At 46.4% G+C, this 20,105-nt stretch overlaps 3 protein-coding genes across 3 annotated transcripts; 1 reads left to right on the top strand and 2 right to left on the bottom strand.

The window, feature by feature from the left end:
• The first annotated feature begins 550 nt into the window (after window positions 1-550).
• Window positions 551-3,295, top strand: LOC120956822 (uncharacterized). Its single transcript, XM_040378574.2, has 2 exons — window positions 551-782; window positions 852-3,295. The coding sequence occupies exons 1-2, from the start codon at window positions 712-714 to the stop codon at window positions 3,259-3,261; spliced, it is 2,481 nt and encodes an 826-aa protein (XP_040234508.2). The 5' UTR covers window positions 551-711; the 3' UTR covers window positions 3,262-3,295.
• Window positions 3,296-3,370: 75 nt separating this feature from the next.
• LOC120956823 (EF-hand domain-containing protein D2 homolog) lies at window positions 3,371-16,783 on the bottom strand. The gene is made up of 3 exons (XM_040378575.2): window positions 16,086-16,783; window positions 4,604-4,768; window positions 3,371-4,515 (listed from the first exon to the last, which is right to left on the bottom strand). The coding sequence occupies exons 1-3, from the start codon at window positions 16,253-16,255 to the stop codon at window positions 4,266-4,268; spliced, it is 585 nt and encodes a 194-aa protein (XP_040234509.2). The 5' UTR covers window positions 16,256-16,783; the 3' UTR covers window positions 3,371-4,265.
• Window positions 16,784-18,652: 1,869 nt separating this feature from the next.
• LOC120958637 (serine protease inhibitor Kazal-type 1-like) lies at window positions 18,653-19,242 on the bottom strand. The gene has a single exon (XM_040381577.2). It carries the CDS (start codon window positions 19,115-19,117, stop codon window positions 18,833-18,835), a length of 285 nt encoding a protein of 94 aa, XP_040237511.1. The 5' UTR covers window positions 19,118-19,242; the 3' UTR covers window positions 18,653-18,832.
• Between the last annotated feature and the right edge of the window lie 863 nt (window positions 19,243-20,105).

The raw sequence follows: 20,105 nt of genomic DNA, 5'->3' as shown, positions 1-20,105 counted from the left end.
AGTCGAATCCGGATTTTGGTCAACTTCTCCCATCACATTTTCTTCTTCTTCTTTGGCACAACACGACCCTTGTCGATCAAGGCCTGCCTTGTACCAACAGTCATGCCCATCACCATCACTATTGTGAAAAATTTCTATTCGATTTCCTGTGTACGGCTCAAAGTGGGTATAGGGACTAGGTGGGCTTATAGGTTTGGCGGGAAGGCCATATTGGACGAACGAATGACAGGAGGGGATTCGATTGTGATACGTAGTTTTTCACCCACACTACGACACATCATCCAAAATAGCCATTGGAGTTCACACGCATACATCAACAAATGATCGAATCCCCTCCTGTCATTTCGTTTTCATTTTTCTACAGTACGGCTGTCAATTTGTTCGGGATAAGCCCACCTGTATAATAAACCCACTTTGGTACGGCTGATCAGCATTGCCAACTGTGAGGCATTCACACGAGGGTTAACGATCTCATGGTTGGTTTTTGGTTACTTGGGTATTCAACATGCAATGTCATTTTCTTGCGACTATTGACGTTTGTTTCCGACAGGGTTCGTTCATCACAAAAAGGAGAGCTAAATCGTAAACAATAACAAACCATCCAGTGAGAAGATTGTTCTGCATATTTTAAATAAAAATTGGACTCTTTTCACTTGAACAACGGTACGAAATAAATGGCAAACTAATTAGTGTAATAAGCGTTCGATTGAAATGCCTGCGTCGTGCGTTATCCCCGATTGCGACCTAAAATATACTCACAGCGACGATGTGTCCTTCCACAAGTAAGCTAACCAGTGCTCCATGACGCCCATTTCTGTCCCCCTTTAACGCCTTCATCTTCCCGCCCTCAGATTTCCACTCAAATCTCCCGAACTGCTGAAACAGTGGATCCAATTCACCGGCCGGGACGAGAGCTGGCATCCAACGAAATGGAGCGCCCTCTGCAGCAGACACTTTGTGGCAAGCGATTTCAAGGGATGTGCTGCTCGCAAAATACTTCTCCCAACAGCTGTCCCTTCCGTGCGCAATGCCGTCGCCGCAAAAGCTCAACCGAACAACCTCTCCCTGCCTGTGATATCGTACGAAACGGTCTGTCCGGAGGAGGAACGCTCGCACAACCGCCACTTCGAGCACTATCTTCCGGTCGAGCTCGATTACGCCCCGTTCGGTGGGACGCTCTGCCCGCTGGTTGCGTCGGAACAGGTTGACGAGTTCGGTCCGGCCGAGGCGGACGGTGACGTCCAGCTGATCGAGATTACCTGCCGGATCTGTGGCGTTGTGTTTAGCCGTGCCGTCGACAGTCTGCTGAGCGATCTGGTGCAGGCGGAAGAAGCGGTACGGAAGTATCTGCCGTTCGTGAACCTGGACCTACCCAACCTGCCGCGCAAGATCTGTCTGCACTGTTCCAAGCGGGTGCAAGGGTTTTCCAAGTTCAGCGAAAATGTACTCCGGGCACAGTCCGACCTGGAGCATCGCTTCGCCCAGGAACTGCACGGCGGGGCGTTTGCAGTGCCGGATGGGTTTTCTGCGGGTGCTCGAACCAAGCAGGAAATTGTGTCGGCAAAACCGATGATCATTAAGCAGGAACCTATTGCGAGTATAAACATAAAGGAGGAAAAAATCGAGTACGCAATGAACAGCGCACGGCAGAAAGATCCGGAGCGACCTCCGGTGCAGGAATCAAGCGAACCAGGACCTCCACCGGTAATGGCAAACAATCCGACATTTACCAGCGAACCGAACCGGATTTATCTGTTCAACAATGTGGGACAGGATGGTACGAACGGTCCAGCACTTTCCAGCATCAATCCGACCAAGAACCAAGCGCGCGAGTCTTCCAAAAACTGTGAAATTCTCGAAATCCTTAACCTCTACCCGCCAATAGTGGACATAACGAGCGCAACGGTGACAGAAGTGCAACCGTACGAAATCACACTACCCTCGGTTACCACGGCAACGGCAACAGCGGGAGAGTTTTCATCCTTTTCTACCGCAGCCAGCTCATCCAGCTCGTCCGCACAGTTCGTTAGCAGCTTGAAGGTGGAAAACACGACCGAACTGGAACCGGAACAGGACGACTATTACCTGCCCGAGCGGCTGGTCTTCATCAACACGCTGGAGGAGCACAGCTACACCAAGCTGCCGATACAGGCGGATGATAATAAGGATGAAATTTTCCACGATATGACGATTGGCGGCGTCAGTGGTCAGTGGTTCGAAGCGACGCAGGACACGGTAACGGCACAGAAAAGTGAATCAAAAGCAAGAACGAAGAGCATACCCCGCTGGACGTGTCCGATGTGTGAGAGGAGGTTCACTCGCCAGCGACGAATGCTGTCCCATCGGGCGTGGGAATGCACTGAACGCACCAAACTCACCGTGGATTGTCGCTTTTGCAGGCGGAAGTTCCCTTCATGGGCACGGGCTCGCTCACATGTATGTGTGTGTGCTAAACGGGTGGCCAAACACCGACAGTACCGCTGGCGAGCAATGCTGGAGCGAGAAAAGTGTCGACAGACGGGTAAGGAGCGCCCTGGCGAACGAGGCGAAATCGTCCTCACCAAGTACCCCTGCTCGCTGTGCGATCGTTCGTACACGAATGCGTCCAACTTGCGGCGACATTTCACCACCCACCGGCCACCGGACCAGTGGAACCACAAGTGTGGCGTTTGCTTTAAAATCTTCGACAAGCTGTTCGACTTAAAGCGCCATCTCCAACTAGCTGGGTGTGCCGGTGGCCTTCCCGTGATTCCCGCGGGCAGCACGACTGTTGTTTGCGCTGAACCGGAGGAACTCACCATGCTGACCGAACCACCAACCACGGGCCCAACGGACATGCCAACCGAACCAACGATAAGTGCGGCCACCGTTACGCGGCCCATCGATCGACTGCTGTACGTCTGCTCGACCTGCAGCAAAATGTTCCAATCGTACAACAGCCTCAAGGTGCACGAACCGATCCACACCGGCACGAAGGCGTACATCTGCGAGACGTGCGGGAAGCGGTTCTCCGGCCCGTCGAACCTTTGGCAGCATCGGCTGACCCACTCGGAGGAGCGCCAGTACCGGTGCAAGCAGTGCCCGAAGGTGTTCAAGCGGAAGGGAGGCCTCAGCCAGCACGTGCGTGCCATCCACATGAAGATTAAGCCGTACCACTGTCCGACCTGTGGCCATGAGTATGCACTTAAGGCGGACATGGCACGCTGTAGACACTCCCGGCTGAACGATCCGGCGGTGGCTGTGGTGTCGGCAACGGGTTAGCGCAGAATAAAATGGGGAAGTTCAGCGCAACTTGGTTGAACTCGTTGAAGCTTTCGGATGCAATTTGAAAGAAATCGGTTCACAGAGGAACGAACAACACCGGCTGGGGTAAGGTTGAACTAGTTGTATAATCTACCCTTTTTGTTTTACAGTTGTAGTTAACAGTTTAAACATTTAAAACACATTTATACGCAATATTCCTCTCTCTCTATCTCTTTTACTTACTTCGCGATCTCAATACGTTCCCCTAACCAAACCCAAAACTACTTACCCCGATCGATACCCACAAATTCCCTACTCTTTATCAAAAATATATCTTCCATCTGAGACTTTTGGTTCCCGCACAACCTGCGCCTGTGTCACCGTTTTGTATAATCTTCCTTTTTAGCTCTCTAATGCGCTCACGCTTTGTTTTGTTTTGTTTGTTTGTTTGTTGTAGGTCAATAATACGGACAAAGATTGACTAGGGTAGACTGCTAAACGAACTGTTTTCTGCTCTGTCAAATCCGATCCATTCCTCGGCTTGCTTGGATCTGTCGTCTTGGTTGCCTGGTTAAAACTCTCTCGCCTGGACGGTCCTTGTCTCAACTGATCGCTTCTTTGCCTTTCCCTTCCTTTTACTCAGCATCTTGCTTGCTGTGGTCACTCTTTACTTGTATGGGAACTATTTCAAAAGGAGAGAACACACTAATGGGGTGGGGGTGCTGCTTGTGATCTTGCGGAAACTCCTCATATAGAGATGGGGAGAAGCAAATGACACGCGTGAATTGTGAATTGAGCTGGTGACTAAACTCTGGCGACTAAAACAAACAAAAACCGATCAATTGGGTTGCGTCTTTAAAGCAAAATCTCCTCCTAGTATCCTGACAGGGGGTTTTTGGGGTTGACTTTTTGTACGACTTATCCTACTGCACTAAATTAATCTTTTTTTATACAAACACACGTACACACACACTTACACACAACACGCTTTTTTTCAAAACATTGAACCATCCGCCCGGGAGTTACTGGAATACGGCCGCCCGCTGCTGGAACTGCTGCCGCCGCAGGACGCGTTCCTCCTCCATGCGGCGCCGCTCTTCCTGCTCCTGCCGGATCTCGTCGTGGAACTTGTTGGTGCGCAGCTGCTGCTCGATCTTTGCCTCGAAGAAGCTCTTCGCCCCCCCGACGCCCACCTCGTCCACGTTGATCTCGGTGAGGCGGGCGAGCTGACCAAGCCCCGAGTCGGACACGAGCTCACCGGCGCGTGCTTTGCTGTAAATTAGAAACAAAGATAGAGAGAGAGATTTAATTGTAAATGTCTGAAATGTCTCAGTGTACAACAACAACGGGCACCACTTACCGGTAGATGAGCAGAAACTCGCGGAACGATATCTTGCCATCCTTGTCCTCGTCCACCTCCGCGATCATGCCCTTCAGCCCGAGGTGGGTCTGCGGGGCGCCCAGCTTTTCCATCATGATCTTCAGCTCGGCCAGATCGAGATAGCCATCGTTGCCGACGTCGTACCTGCGTAACGAGAAACGGACACAAAACGGTTAGCTTTGAATTCAAAGACAACTTTTTTTTCTTTTTGAAATTCCCCGTAACGTTCGAATGGGAACACGACAGTGGCATAAAACTCTGGTACGTCTCTCTTCGCACAAACACGAGATTTGAATACTAATTTCGTAAAAAAGGCTCAATCCAAGGTGCTTTATGGCACAAGTGTATGATATCATTTCACCCTCCCACTTCCCTCCATGCGTTTATTTTAGTCACAATGGCCTATAAACGCCTTCTCCGTGTGGGGTAGAATGTCACGAAGGAATTTTTGGTTTAGCCACGAAAAGGAATTTTCGAGCATTTATTGACCTGAGCAACATTGTTTATTGTAAGGCGCGTAAGCGTGTGTGCCCATAATCATTCGTGCACAACCCAACCCAAAACACCGGGAGTTGCGTGTCGTGTGTCGTCTGTTTGTTAACGTACTTTCTTGTGTTGTTTGTGAAACAAATCTGCACTTACACGCAAAAAACGTGCTATTAACTCCACCCAGATGATGTCTTGACTTTGGGTGACTCCGGTGGTAAATTCCCCTCCATTTGGTATTTACCCAATCTATTATTGTGCTTTTTTGCGTGCTCTCTATCTCTCTCTTCGGCGCTGAGCCTTCAATGAATGAGTCAGAATGTTTATGTCCCAACGTAAATTGAAGTCGAAACCTTGCCCGAGGGGGACCACCTGTGTGTGTGTGAGGAACCTGTTGTGATATAAAAGGGATACCAATCCGCGAGGGAAAGTCCCCCCTCATGAAGTGATCCGGATAATCAAACGGCTCAGAATGCTTCTGAAAGCAAGCAAGCGACGAACCCGTCAACGAAAACGGTCGAAATCGAAATCTCGAAATCTCGAAACCTGTTTCCCACCACCTTTAAGGGTGACTACTTTCGATCGACCATTACCGACCACCATTCGCCCCCCTCAGAAGCTCAGATCATATTAATTGGAATCAGAACATAAATTGAAATTAACGCACCGCGGGAATGCGGGCAGAGTTGGATGGTTGATGACCTTGAACAAGCATGTTGTGTATCGGATTTATCGTTCAGACTGATTGCGCGCACTGGCCCTTTGCACACTGTCAGTCCCCCTGCGCAAAACGGAACTGCGGATGAACGGAACTTCCTGCCTGCAGCACGGTGACAATTGTTCCATCGCACCGTGTTTCTTCACGCTCGGTCACATTTTCGTGACATTCGGGTCTTTGTGGCCCTCAAACCTCTGCGCTGTGGAAGCCCTGTGCTGCCTGTGACCGTGGGACGAGGAGCCGATTTGGTAGCAAAACGTGTGCCTCGATCGTCGTCGTGCGCACGAGCTCGTTCGCGCATGAACCCTTCTATCGCCGCGCAAGCTTTGTTATGCATGCGATTGAGGGTTTTTTTTTCGTTGCTTTATGCGCGTGTGTTTGTTTTGTTTTCTGCTGGTGCCTTATAAGAAATTGGTGATGCGTGTTTTGCTTCTTTTGTGAATGCACAAAACAGGTTGCCTGCTTGCGTCGTCATACGCGATGTTCGGTGTCGTTGCGCGCGTTCCCCATTTGCGTGTTGGTAGAGAAGGAAGGCAAATGTGCAAGACACTAGACACTAGGTGACGCTATCAGCACATGATTGGCCATTCGCAACAGGTTGTGCATATTGAATCATTTCAGCTACAGGGCCAGGCGGCTTATCGGAGTTTCATAAGGCTTAGGCTGCCGGTTTCTATGTAAAGCAATGCGATCAGTTAATGTGGTGTTGGCCATAAATAGACAACGTGACTGGATGACTCAAAGAATTTTGCAGACATTTCGTTGGCAGAGCCCTTTTGGATTTAATATTGTTGGATTATCTTGTCAAATCTTGTCTAGCGATCTTAAACGATCCTCAAAATGAGCTCTACGCGCCATAAAATATGTTTGCGAAACGGAAGTAATTCCGAGCTAAGATCTTTAGGACATCGCCAAATACTTTTGTAAATTGTGTCCATAAAGCCTTTTAAGCTGTGGTTAAATCCCTGGTCCATCAACGTTATAGGTTATAAGTTTAAAGTACAGTTGAAATGACTCTCGCCTAACAAAACAGCACACCAATAGCTCTATAAAACATATCCAAGGTTAGTATAAATGGCCAGAAAGCATTATTGAATGCTCCAAAGAATAAGGAAGGAAGCAATAGTTATTAAAATAAATCTTTATACAAGTTAGCAGTGGTAAAACTTTCTAAATACAGGCCCCATTGCCTAGGCAAGATTTTGCTCACTCCCCAATCCGCAACTCTCTTCCCACGAATGCGCTTTTGCTGCCACAATTGAGCTGCCATCAATTGATCCACCTTCGATTGGCCTTTCATCGCCGCATCGCCGGAGCCGCAGTGGTAGTAATCGAAATTCGTCGTGAGAAACTGCCCACCCAATTTAACGGTCACATAAGTTACGGGCTCGTTTGTGCGCGTGTGTGTGTGTGATCCGCATCCGATCGCGTAAAACGGAAAAAAGTCACAACACACGTGGTGCGTGTTTTACGGTTTACGGTCAATTTCGAATTCGGTTTCGAACTCCAGCGAGTGTGATGATGCGCTAAAACCCCCTGGATTCCTCTTCTACCTTTTCCCCTTGCCAGTAGCGGACGGGAAGCACTTTCGATCGCTTGATGATTGACCGTTTCCCCGGATAGCTTCTGCGCAACACACACACACACGCAAATTTTTACGCAACGCAAATCTAACGATCTCTGCCGTGGCTAGAGGAATTTAGATTCCGACGAGACACGATGCAATCCAAAGAAAAGCATAACATTAATGCTAAACATGTCATCATCGTTTAGCGGGGGGGACGAGCTGAGGTTGTAAAGTGGAGTCCCGTTCGCTTAAAATCGGTGCAAAACGCAGTTTGGAGACTAATCGAGGAGCTCACCGGCGGTCATCCTCCGTTTAAGGTGTCCTCCGATACGACCAAACACTTTCAGCTGGTTTCATAATTGGGGTCTTAGCCAATATGGGAATGTGACCAGTTTCGTGTGACCAACCGAGCACTCCTCTCCCGATCCCGACCCCTCGCGTTCGACCGTTGACCGGTCTGGAGCGATTGAATAATTGGTGTTCGAAGCGTTAGGATGCAAAGGCCGAAGAAAGAAGGCACAGAAACGAGCCTCGGTTGACCAGGCATTTGAATACAAACCGTGCTGTGTGGGCCGTAGTTTTGTGGCTTGCTCGCTGCAACGGAAATACGGTACACGGTACAGCAAGAAGAAAGCTTCAAAAAGGAAAGCACAAAAGGGCCGTCCTCCGTTTTTGGGCTGCAGAAAAAAAGGGCAACGATGCACATTGTGTGACCGACCGTTGTTGTGCCGAAGTACGATAATTATTATGTAGGAACATGGGGACTGTCTACGTGCTGCACACCACACGACGCATATCTAATCATCGTCCGGCGACGAACCTTGTGTTGCATACGTCACACGCACACACGAACATTCTCCCATGGCAAGTGCACACACTTTCCATGTTTCCATGGCCTACCAAAGAAACAGGAAGTACCGGCTTTGGTACTGCAAGCGTCCCACGCCCCAAAAATAAACCATCACTCTCTTGTGTTTTGGTTTGTCATTTCGGAGGAGAAAGGTTCATTTCAAACGTCACCGTGGATCAAACGTTCGACGGGTGTTTTGCATAGAAAATCTCGATCACACCCGCCCTCATCGTGTCGTTACACAACGCTGTTTGCAAATCTCCATCTCTAGCGACATTGTAACGCCGCCCGAATGGGCTGAAGATGTATGTAATCGACCGAACCGAGGCTTCAATGTTACGAAGAAACAAACGCGAAGATCACTTCCAACATCAAGATTTGGAGCTGGCTCTCGTCGCAAGCAAACGCAACCGGTTCCTGATGAACTAACCATTCTCAAAACGCTCCAAACACGAGACGAGAAGCCTCCCTGTCCCTGTGGGGGACATACGAGCCCAAACCCACCCCAAAGAAGGAAAGTGCGGAAGAAGAAAAGCGGTCCGGTTTTTTGCTGTTGTTGCGTTGGAGGTGTGTTTCATCATGCTGTGAAGTCGCCGTTTTGACAGAAGGTTTTATTATCTCACAGGCGTTAAATTCAAACTTCTAACCGTTTTGGTTTTTTTTGCGACTACTCTAACGACAAGGATTCACACTACTGGGACAGTTTAACACGTTTGCAAAGCGTTCCAGGGGCGGCATGAGTCACACAATTGTGTCCACTAACCTCCAACACGCCAATAAGCAAAGGGTATCATTGGAGAGTAGCGACAAATGGAATAATAGGCCGCTGTTGATTATTTTATGATGTTATCACATTGCGCTCCCTCCGGTTCATAATTTGCAACGCACAACGACAACACAGCTCCAGAACAGCAAATGGTGTAGAATGCGGTACGGCACTCTAGCTTCTTGGTTTGGGGTGATGTAGTTCTTGCCAACTTCACGGAACTTCATGGAATACAAGAAAAGGCAAGGGTTGTTATGGCGCAGCGATGGATATCAGCTAGCCGGCTCGGCGGCGTTTCATTTCCTTTCTGTCAAAGTACCCTTTGGACATTGCACAGCACTGAAATCATGTACAAATGTCCCTCCTCCACCCATACTAGAGGGGGTATGGTGGTGTTTGGATGATTCAACGCGCTTCGCTTTTCCTTGTTTGTTGCTCAATCGCTCAATTATCGTCCCTGCCGCTGTGTCTCTTACGCCCATGTTAGGCGGACAACAGGGGAAACTACTAACTCGCTGTACTAAAACGCAGTGCCATAAACCAACGTGTGGTCGACGTCCCCGCGGTCTGTCTCGCTCTCTACATTACAATTGTGCACATTCGTCACCATTGAAGTTTTTATGATAACCAACCGTATAGTCGAACCCGTCGAGTAGAGGGGAACACGATGTACACAGTTCCTTGTGCTTTGGCTACCGTCGATTTGAATATTGAAACTTCCTCTACCGACTCCGCTCGACGCCCCACTGCCGCAAGGTAAACAACTGTGTCTGAGCTACTAATGCCGATAATTAAAGGTGTGTATGATTCATCCATACCGTACACACGACACTGGGGCCAGTCGTCGCCTCCTACGACCTACGACGCAAAAGACAGTGGAGCCGTGTGCGTGTGCCTCTCTCTCTCTTTCTCTCTCTCTTTGTTGATTTGAGATGACAGATAAACGCAACGCCTACCTTTGACTAACTGTTAATTCTGAGAAATTCGTCAAGAAAGCTTTACGAGGGGGGGGGGAGGGGAGTTGTAATGAACCTTCATCTAGGAAAGGCAGTTGATGAGCCTTTCTAAGCACTACAGGAGCTTTATCGATATTGCCTTATCGATTAGTTTCTTGGAAAAAGGTCGTTAAAATGTGTCCTCCCTCTGACGGGAGACGTTCATTGGAGTTGGAGTAGGTGTTGATATGGGGGCCGACGACTTGTCTAAAAGCATCATCATTAGGTCTTCGAATCTAAAGCCATTTACGGATAGCTTCTCGCCATAGAGGCCCTGCTGTGTGCGAGCTTTCAGTGGATCTCATATTACGATTAATCGTAGTCACTTTTCATCCCTAATGCAAACACACGCTCAAAGAGAGGTTTAGAGGGATTTTTGGAGAAGATGATGCACCATCTCTAACGTGCGAGATGTAGATGGGCAGAGATTAGCTTCCCTTCCTTCCCATTAGCTACCGAGACTTGGGCTACCGTTTTACTGGCTTCGCTTCTCTACTGACCACCACATAGCTCACAGGGATTTCACTTTCAAAGCGCACGTGGGAGAGACTCGTCAAATGATGTTGGGGTAGGTAGAGGGACTGGATGCTCCAAGCGATTTATCCGCTCGCTTTCTTCTCCTTGCCTTCTGGTATTTCTGACTAGCAGAGCCCATATGCATATACGTCTGGTACTAACACACCAGGTTGACCTGCTAAATGCACGTAAATTACTCTTTTTGCCTTAGAAACGGAGGTTTTCTTTTTTATATGTTTTTGGGAAGTGCTTTTTATTAGTACCTGACCTTCTCGCTACGTAGATTTTCTCTTTACTTGTACGGGTATTGGGGCTTTACTGTAGTTTAGCTGTCTAGTGCAGTGGTTGGCAAGTGGGTTTGGAGCATGTTAAGATTCTATTAGATATTTGTTGGATATTGGGGGATATATTGCATGTAGTTGGACGTATTCAGAAGCAACTTCTTAATATTCTATGTTCTCTATTTTAGTTCTATTCTATGCAACTTCTGAATATTCGTGTGTTCCGAATAGAGTGATATCAAACATCATATCTTCGAGGAATTAATAGAAATTGGAGATAGTGAAACAATAACAAATGGCACCAATACACCATTAATATCAAAAATATTAAAGATAATTTATATAAGAGGCACCAATTGTCATAATAAAGGCAAAAATAGACGCATTGGAAGCAGAACTTGAAGCCTCAGAGGCAAACATTGATGAACAATATGTCATTCTATCTAAAACTGATGACTAAAAAGAGCAAGATTTAGGCAAGACTTTGAGATTATTTTTACCATATTTAGCTCCATTTTTGCGACGTGTTTGCCGACCACCGACTGGAAGTAGCAGCTGAATTAACAGGTCCCCGTTCTGTTTTACACCACTAGAAATCGATAGTAAAAAACCCAGAAAACCGAAACCCATTCCACATGCGTCCCCTCTTTCCCGACCTACATTCACATGTAACCGATTATTGTTGTTTTGTAGGAGACCCGGGTAAGAGAGAGAGATAGCAGTACAGGTTAAGCTCAGTGGAATCAGTGAGTGTTCATTAGATTCACCTTCGGCTTTATTAGGCTATGGTTTTCAGGCCGAGTTTTGTAGCGCGGGTGGAAGCAACGAACCGAGCCCGGGCGACGATTAATGTGCCACAATACACCTGTACCTATTCTGGAACAGGAAAACGCCAAACCGAAACTGATCGGTTTGTATCGCTACCGGTCTTGGGGAGGGGTTTGGAGGGCTGTGTTGCGGTGGGGATGCATTATATAATGCAGAAATCTTCCACGCAACAAACCACCACAGTCACCATCAAGAATCAGAGCCCCTAGAGCTCCCTGACAACGGCGCAGAGACGGCAGCGAACCTTCCATAGTCGGCTATTTTAAATTTAATTAAGCGTCCCTGATCCGATGCTTACTTCCACAACAGGGCTTCCCTGTTGTGATTGAACCTCTGCCCAGTTGGACACAAACAAGTACACGTCCACAATGTTGAGCCTGCCACGGAGTTGATACCGATTTCTAGTCACGTTTTCACACCTCGCGAAGGGTCGCGAATGGAGTTGACCCGTTTTGCTGGCTATCTGGCAGCCAAGCAATCATGCCTGCCAGGTCACATTATTTGATCCCGAACCTCACGGTCGAACTAGCCGCCCTGCAAGTTTGCGGTTTGCGGTTTTGCTGCATGTTTGCGCAACGACGTGTAATATTGCATCGCAGCAAGTTCTACCGATGCACCTCACCGTTGGTTGGTTAGTTAATCGATTGCGTCTGCGCAAATACGGAGGGAGCGATTTTTTGAAGTATTCAATAACCCCCCTCCCCGCCGGTGCTGCAGTTGATACGCATGAAGGTATCGGTATCGGAATTGAATTCGACAAACATGGGCCTTTCAAGTACGTGCTCCAGATATTGCCAAACTTGCTCTACGCCCTTTTACTGCTGCGGTTACGCACTGGTTGTGTGTGTGTGTGTGTGTTTGAAGGGTTTTTTCTTCTTCGAATCGAGTCCATCATAACAACCCCACACCCCCAACCGGGAAGAATTGATGCAATTCAAGCGCGAAACGCGTAAGGTCTTCAAGAAGCGTGCGTTGCGCGTTGACTCCCTCCCCGAACAACTTGAGTCACTTGGACATCCGGACTGAGTTTCTGTCTGTATATCTAAAAAAGGTGTAACATAAGTAACCAGAACCAGAACACTGGCTCTACAACACCACCAAGTTCTGTACTGTTTGATATTTGAAACGCACGCGAGGTGAGGCGATATTACATTACTGACAGCAGCACGACGCGTGGCCAAGAATCAGTCGGCCCTATCTGACACCCTGCCAGACTGCTGCTGCCGCTGCTGCTGGTAGAGGGAGGGAGGGGTTTAATGTAAACAATTAAACCATTTCCCACCTTTGGAAACACATGTGACACAGACACACAATGTGACGCATTGTGCGTACAGGAAAAGTGAAACAAACGAGCAAGTCGTGGTAGTAGAGATAAAAACAAACACAACTCCAACACACTCTGGAGCATAGCGGCTGTTATCGTACGACGATCCACGATCTACTATCTTGCGCTCTCCCAGAAGTCAACAAAACGTGTCGTCGCTGGAAAGATTCATCTTCTTCTCCGCAGAGCCCCACCGAGGAAACACCGACCGAAAAGAACGTTCCAGTCCGTGAGTGGCCCCGATGGCCGTATATAAATACCCCAAACCGAGAGTACCACAAGCGGTGGAGACCCTCCGCACGGCCTGCCACAGTTTTATGCTGCTGCGTACTAATTGTCGCGCCAGTGCGCAAACAAGCACGTGGTTCTTTTTTTTTTAAGGTGCGATCGCCATAGTTACCGGACTAGCTACATAGATCTGAATACGATGTATCATCCCAGAACTAAATGATTGAACAGACACGAAGTCCCACGGATATAGTTTTGAGTTCAGGTGATTCTATAGATTTGGTCCAAGGTTGTTCTCGCCACTGCTGTTGCAAGGGGAATTGAGCATTTTGTTCCAACCAATGCGATTCAACCCTTCGTGGTGTACCCCCTCCCTAGTGCTTGGAATGAATTGTCACCGACCGGACTGGGCGAGGGTCAGATTTCACCGGAACCATCGATCACTGCGTGGGGAGGTTGGTTCGCGATGAAGGCAACAGTAGCTTCCGTGGTTTCTACTGTGCTCTGTGCGTGCTCTGTGTTTGTCTGTTTAATCGTCGTCAATCGAGCGTTGCAAGCTCACGGTTTGTGCGGTGAGGTGTTAAAAGGGAAACAGCGATCATCATCAAAAAGCCGCCACGATCGGCTGGGGCGTGTATGATGGGAAGAAAATGCTACCAAGCGATAAAATCTCAACTCGCAACACATTCCCGGCATAGTTTCCCGATGGATGGTGTCGATGCGGCGTTGTCGATAAGATTGCGATTTAATTAGAAAAATGTTTTGGTTTGGACACGACACGGAAGGAGGCGAGCAATGGTGTTACGTGTCGGGTAGATAATATGGGCCCCGCTGGAAAGATTGTAACTGATCGCCTATTACTGGAAGACCTTCACATGGGGGGAGGAGGCGGTGGTCGTTACTGGTGAGAAATTGTCAACAGCACAACATATCAACATTGGCAATTGTTTTGAAATCGAGCTACTCTCCCTATGGGGATGTGTGGCATAAGATCATTAGATCATCAACTGTGATGATGATTCAACATTGCAATGTTGAAGATGCAATGTCTTGTTTGTAGCAACGAAGGCCAACTTTGAGCATATGTTTGTACATTTACTTTTTATCATACTTATTTCATTAGACAAATATCATATTTAGTTTTGAGTAGCTATTCTTCTTCTGCTTCTTATTATTTTTCTTTTTCTTCTTCGAATTAGAATTCTAATTAGAAAATTATGTTCTAATTGTTAAGTCATAACTGTAGTCTACTAAAGCCAAGGCATGCTAGGATCCATCCATTATTCAAATTCCATCATCTGGAGAGGTTCGATTCACATAAGATTTGAACTCATAACGAGCATGATGATTGGTCGTATGACTAGCCGAGTGTACCACGTGGTCGACCGTGACTGGAGCGTGCAGGGGATAAATAAATTCTGAAAGATTCTACCTTACAACTTTTCTTGCTGATAGACTGGGGCTGTTTAGAGCCGTTTTGAGCAGTATATTGGATTTAGTTTGATTAGTAAGGTATGTCCTAGCTCCGAAAAAATCAGTTTGGAGATGTCTCGTATAGAAGAATTAAGGTTCAGTCCCATTTCTACACAATTATGTTGAACATTTGCTCATCTATAAATTATAAGAGCAGGCAAGAGATTATGACATTTCTGTTTCCGGGCCATGGGCTCGTGCGACTGCTCTTAAATTGCCCAACTTTATGGGCCTCCCAAAAGCTCTCCGCCACAAAGGGCTTCTTCCCCCTCGAGCGTCCCGGGGTGCGATTGCAAAAATGTAGGTTAATTTTTCACATGACATTGTCAGCTGCTAGACATTGTGGTGATGCTCTCTTTCTCCCTCATTCTTTCTCTACATATTGCAACACTCTCGGTGCGTTGGCGCATGTCGTTAACCTTTCAACCGTTTGAGCCCAGCATCTCCCCCCCCCCTACCCCCACACACAAAGACAGACAGACACACAAAAGAGAGATTCATATGCAGATGGCAAACAACGCGCTGCGACGACGACGACGACGGCGGGCTGTGCGAAAAGCATAGTAATGGGGAGAGCATAATCAATGGTTTTGTGTTTCCTTCGATCCAATGACATGCTGCCAGAGGCTGCCGGGGTAGAGTGTGGGTGCTTTGAACTGTGACACAGCAGCGACAGCAAGGTAAGGACCGATGATAATCGAGCTGATTATTATGGAAACATCGAGCATTCGAGTGCTCAGCAGCCGTTGCAAAGGAAACACGAGATGCAAAACAAAAACAACGCGCACAGCACACGCACAATACTACATGATGATCTGTCTCAGGATCTGAGGCATTCGATCCTCTGCCTTCAAATCAGACGCCTCTTCGACCACCGTTTGCAGTTGCAGTTGCAGTTGTGCAGCATGTGCACAGGAGAGAGGGCAGAAAAAAACCGACCAAACCCCTGGGAAACCTTTTGTGCTGTGCCGTGCTGCTGCTCTCTCTCTCTCTCTCTTTATATGCTTTGTTATGTTTCTGCGCATCCGGCAGTGCAGCAACATGCATCGAAATGCATCGACTGTATCCTTCTCGAATTCAACCGACCAAACGTTCTTTTCTGTGCTTTTTGTGTGAGTGTGAACTGCTGTTGGGGCCCTAAAAACCAGTTCTGGGCTATACCCATTTGGCCCTGGCCGCGGTGCATTTGTTCTAAGGCTCTCGAAGCCACTGGCACACAGCAGCAGCAGAAGGTGGCTAACGTATGTGTGTGGCGGATTGCACACAGATGACCTCTACCACCAACTCACAGCAGCTGTGCGTGGCTGCGGAACAGCAGTAGGCCATGAACCTTCAATATTCCTTCTCTTGTGTTGTGCTCTCCTTTTTTCGCGCTCTCTCTCTCCCTCTCTCTCTATATATATGTTGGTGTCACGAGCAAAATACTCACTTGCTGAAGGTGGCTTGGTAGTCCTTGATTTCCTTCCGCGAGAACTCGTGGAACTCGGTGTAGATGTTGACCACTTTGAACGTGGGCTTTATCGCCTGCCCATTGTCCAGCGCTTCGTTGATCTGCTGGCGACGGTTCAGGATGGAGGATAGTTCCGCATCGGCTGACATTTTTTTTACTTTATTTACACCACAGACACAGGAAGAACGAACGAGAGCGGAATACACAAACGCACAACAACCACCACAGCAACAAAACGAACGGACGGGCACTGTTCTGTTACTGATCAATAATAAAGCAGAGGGAGCCCTTTTCAAGGACCTTTCGCTTTAATCTTTTGCGGCGCTACTGAAATTCTAGAACTACGTCACGTGCAACTTTCAGCGCAGGAAGCAGGTGCCGAATGTAATGAACTTTGTTACTTTTTTCTTCTGGTTCTTCCTTTATGTCGTTAAACGCCGGGACGTGTTTAAGTGGCAGGTGGCGGCACCGTACTGCTGCTTTAATGTTTTTGCAAGAGTGTATCCTTTTTTTATCGCAAAAGGATGATGGCGTACCGTTGGTTGGCGTCACAAAACACTTTAAAACGGGGGAGAGGGTGGCCGACCTGCGACAAAAGCGCGAGTTTTTCTTCAGTGTCGAAGTTAACGAGTACGGAGCAGAGTGCGCGACCGTTTCTGTTGCCAGACGGGAGAGAAGTGTTCACTGCATGGTAGGTTCATCATGCTCCAAGCGCGCTCGGTTCCGTTCCGCTCAACCGATGGTTAAGGTACGGTGCGTGGTGTAAGTTTAAGCGCAGTAGTAGAAAGTGGAAAATGTATATTATTTATGTTTATTTTGTTGTGTGCAAAAGATAATTTTAATGGTTTGAAGTATTTGAAGGAGTGTCATACGTCATACGTGAAAAGAAAAAATCCTACTAAATTCATTTATATATTCAATTTATTAGAATTGCTGGTTAGAATTAGAATTTATTAGAATTGATGGTTAGAATTACTTTATTGGTCTTAAGTTTTTAAATGAAGGTAATAGGTCTAATGTAAACTGTTTTATTAAATTTAGTTAATGATTCTATTCATGGTTAGAATTAAAATATGTATTTACAAGTCTTTGTTATTTATGGGAGAGTCGAAAGGGAGAATTTGGTCAATATTTCATACAATTCTACGTCACTATTAAAATAGGACCATTTTTATGTAAAAATGACAAAACACTCAAATCACTCGTACGAAAACAAGTTATTTATTTAGATTTAGTACTCACTTGAGTCTTGAAAAGAACTTCTCTATAACTCATTGCAACACAGAATAGCCCGACAGAACAAAAGGCGCTAGGGATGTTGTACACCCATTACCAAAAAATGAACCTTTCGGAGGCTCTTTTGGGAGTGAAAAAGACATACCATTTAACGCGATGTTTGTTTCACTTTCGTAAGCGGAATGAATGAATTGAAAACGGGCAAGAGAAACATGTGTGCGTTTGTAAATTGAGAGCGTTTTCTCTCAGTTGACTTTGCCCTTTTCGGATCGGTTCGATTATTTGAATGTAACGATTTTTTTCTAATTGGATTTTATCAACAGTCGTCCTTTGCGTGTGGGATTTTCGAACGAATTGTGGTGGTTTAAACACTGTTTGGATTATCGAAAACAATTGCAAAGTCAGTGAATGAGTTTAAATGTTAAAATATGTTTATTTCAATCTATAAACATTACTTAATTTCACATTAATCAAATCAACTGTTTGTGTGTTATAATTTCTACGAATAATATTCTTTTACCACAATGACGCGTCGGCAAAAGTCACGAAAAATCGATAAATATATAAATAAAAACACGTGGGCAACCGTGCAGAAAGTGAGGAGACGAAACCTTTTACTTCTCTCTCTTGCTCAGCATCATCCCTCCGGCTCGGAAGGGATGATAATGGAGCTCCAAAAAACCGTTGCTCCCGCGTACGATGCAAGGTCATTTGGGTGGCAGAATCCTGCTCCATTTGGTTGCCCCATCTCCACTTCCCCTCGCAGCTTTCCGTACACATGAAATGGCACGAAGATGAGGTCATGTGTCGAAGGTTAAATGGGAGGCTTGGGATGGTCTGGAAATTGGATTGAAACTGCCGGCTGGAGTGTGGCATTTGTGTGTGCGTGCGTGCGTGCGAAACGCACGAAACATAGTCAATATATAGGGGTAAGTGTTTATTATTACTAGCCGGCGGATGGCGGTTGGCTGTTGATTTTCATGCTGGCCAGCGTTCTATTTTTAAAATGTTCCATAAGGTCCGAAAGAGCAAGCCGGCGAGTGATGCGTAATAGCGGAACAGCTACGTTTTGTAAATCCAGCAGTAAAGTATGGTTATTTTTGTTGTTGAAAAGGGTTGTCTTGTTTACAGCTGCCAAGCGGCCTGTTGATAACATTGATAAAGCGTATGGCTCATGCACCAAAACACTTCAGCTAGTGGTGTAAATCCAATGAATCACGTTTAAAAAACACTCTTAAACCTTAATCGTGTCTGTTGCTAGTGTTTGTAACTATTGTAACATAAATTGGCTGATAAGAAACTCATAGAAATTGTTATGTAAATCTCATTTATTAGCACCTTTAATTTGTTTTTTTTTAACAAATCAATACTTTATTGTCGATTTATTTCACATCACATGCAGTTGAAGCATTCCTTTACTTTACTTCTTTGTCTTTGTTCTCCATATCCTTCGCTATCACAAATACAGTTCCTTATGGTGTTCGTTCGCGTTAATCCAGGATCTCCTCGGGAATCTGAATCGGTGCCTTGCGCTCACACTCTCCGTCGCGAAGTATCCGCAGCTGAACCGATTTGCCGTAGGAACTGTCCACCTTGCACCGCAGTATGCAGCTATTGGCGTAGGTGATCAGATCACTTCCACAAATAGGCCGGTAAATCTTGGGACAGGCACACACCCCGTTATAGTTCCTTCTGAAGGCAGTGGTACTGCCCGGTAGAACCAGCACGGCCACCAGTGCCACCAACAGCACAGTGATGCAGCTCAGCACACGCATTCTAAGTTTTTATGTCACTTTCTTCCTGGACTTCTCAAAACTTGGTTTGGTTTATTCTTGGCAATGTCTTGATCGGGGCGCGTTCGATGCGAAATGTGTTCTAGCACTGAATAGCTGTACATTTGAAGTGAAGGGGTTTATATTTTGCAACTCCTATCGCTTCATCGCACATCATTATCACTCGAAGCGATAAAGGGACCATGTTTTGCTGTATTTGTATAGCGCCACGCACACCAAGATTCTGTGGATCCCCCTCCTCTATCGAAAATAAGCAAATGGTTATTGATTTGTATGTTTCTACACACGCCTCATCATGTAATCAATCAGCGGGTAGTGATAACAAACTTTCACAAAGATGGCCTTTCGAATAGCTTATTATGTCTTGTTTTTTTACGGAAGCTATAATTAATACGAGAGATTTAAAAAAGATTTACCTTGATAAAAATGTTATCGGTCGCTGGAAATGACGATTCAGCGTTGATAGACAAAGTGCAATAAATGAGCTGTTCTGTAGATTGTTCACCAGTGAATGGACGCTCTATAGCCATGGCAGTTGCAATGTGAGATGCATGAGTCAAGCATGCTTTTAACTCACAAAGCACGTTTATTGCGTTAAGATGCAAATATGCTCAAACATTAAGCTATAAAACAAAACGGTTTTATTTCACATTATAATAAAGTACGTGAAAGATGAATCATTTGTTTGACGGGGGTTTAAATTTAGCATTTTATGTAATCATAAATCCGTAAATAAATACACACTGCACTGTACAGCCAATGCTGTTGGTGAGTTGATATGAATACAGACTGGGTATTTCCATTGCTTTGCTTACAAACATGACTAGTTAGGGATTTTTGTTTTGATTGCTGATTGAATGCGAGATTTATTGCACTTCACAAGCAATAAGGATGAAATATGTGCTTAAACGGGAATGAAATTACAAAGTTGAAGGAATCGTTGTACGTAATCGAATTTCGGGTTAAATTT

This window comes from Anopheles coluzzii, chromosome 3 (assembly GCF_943734685.1).
Source record: "Anopheles coluzzii chromosome 3, AcolN3, whole genome shotgun sequence".
Lineage (NCBI taxonomy): Eukaryota > Metazoa > Arthropoda > Insecta > Diptera > Culicidae > Anopheles > Anopheles coluzzii.
This window is presented reverse-complemented; position numbering and strand designations above follow the sequence as displayed.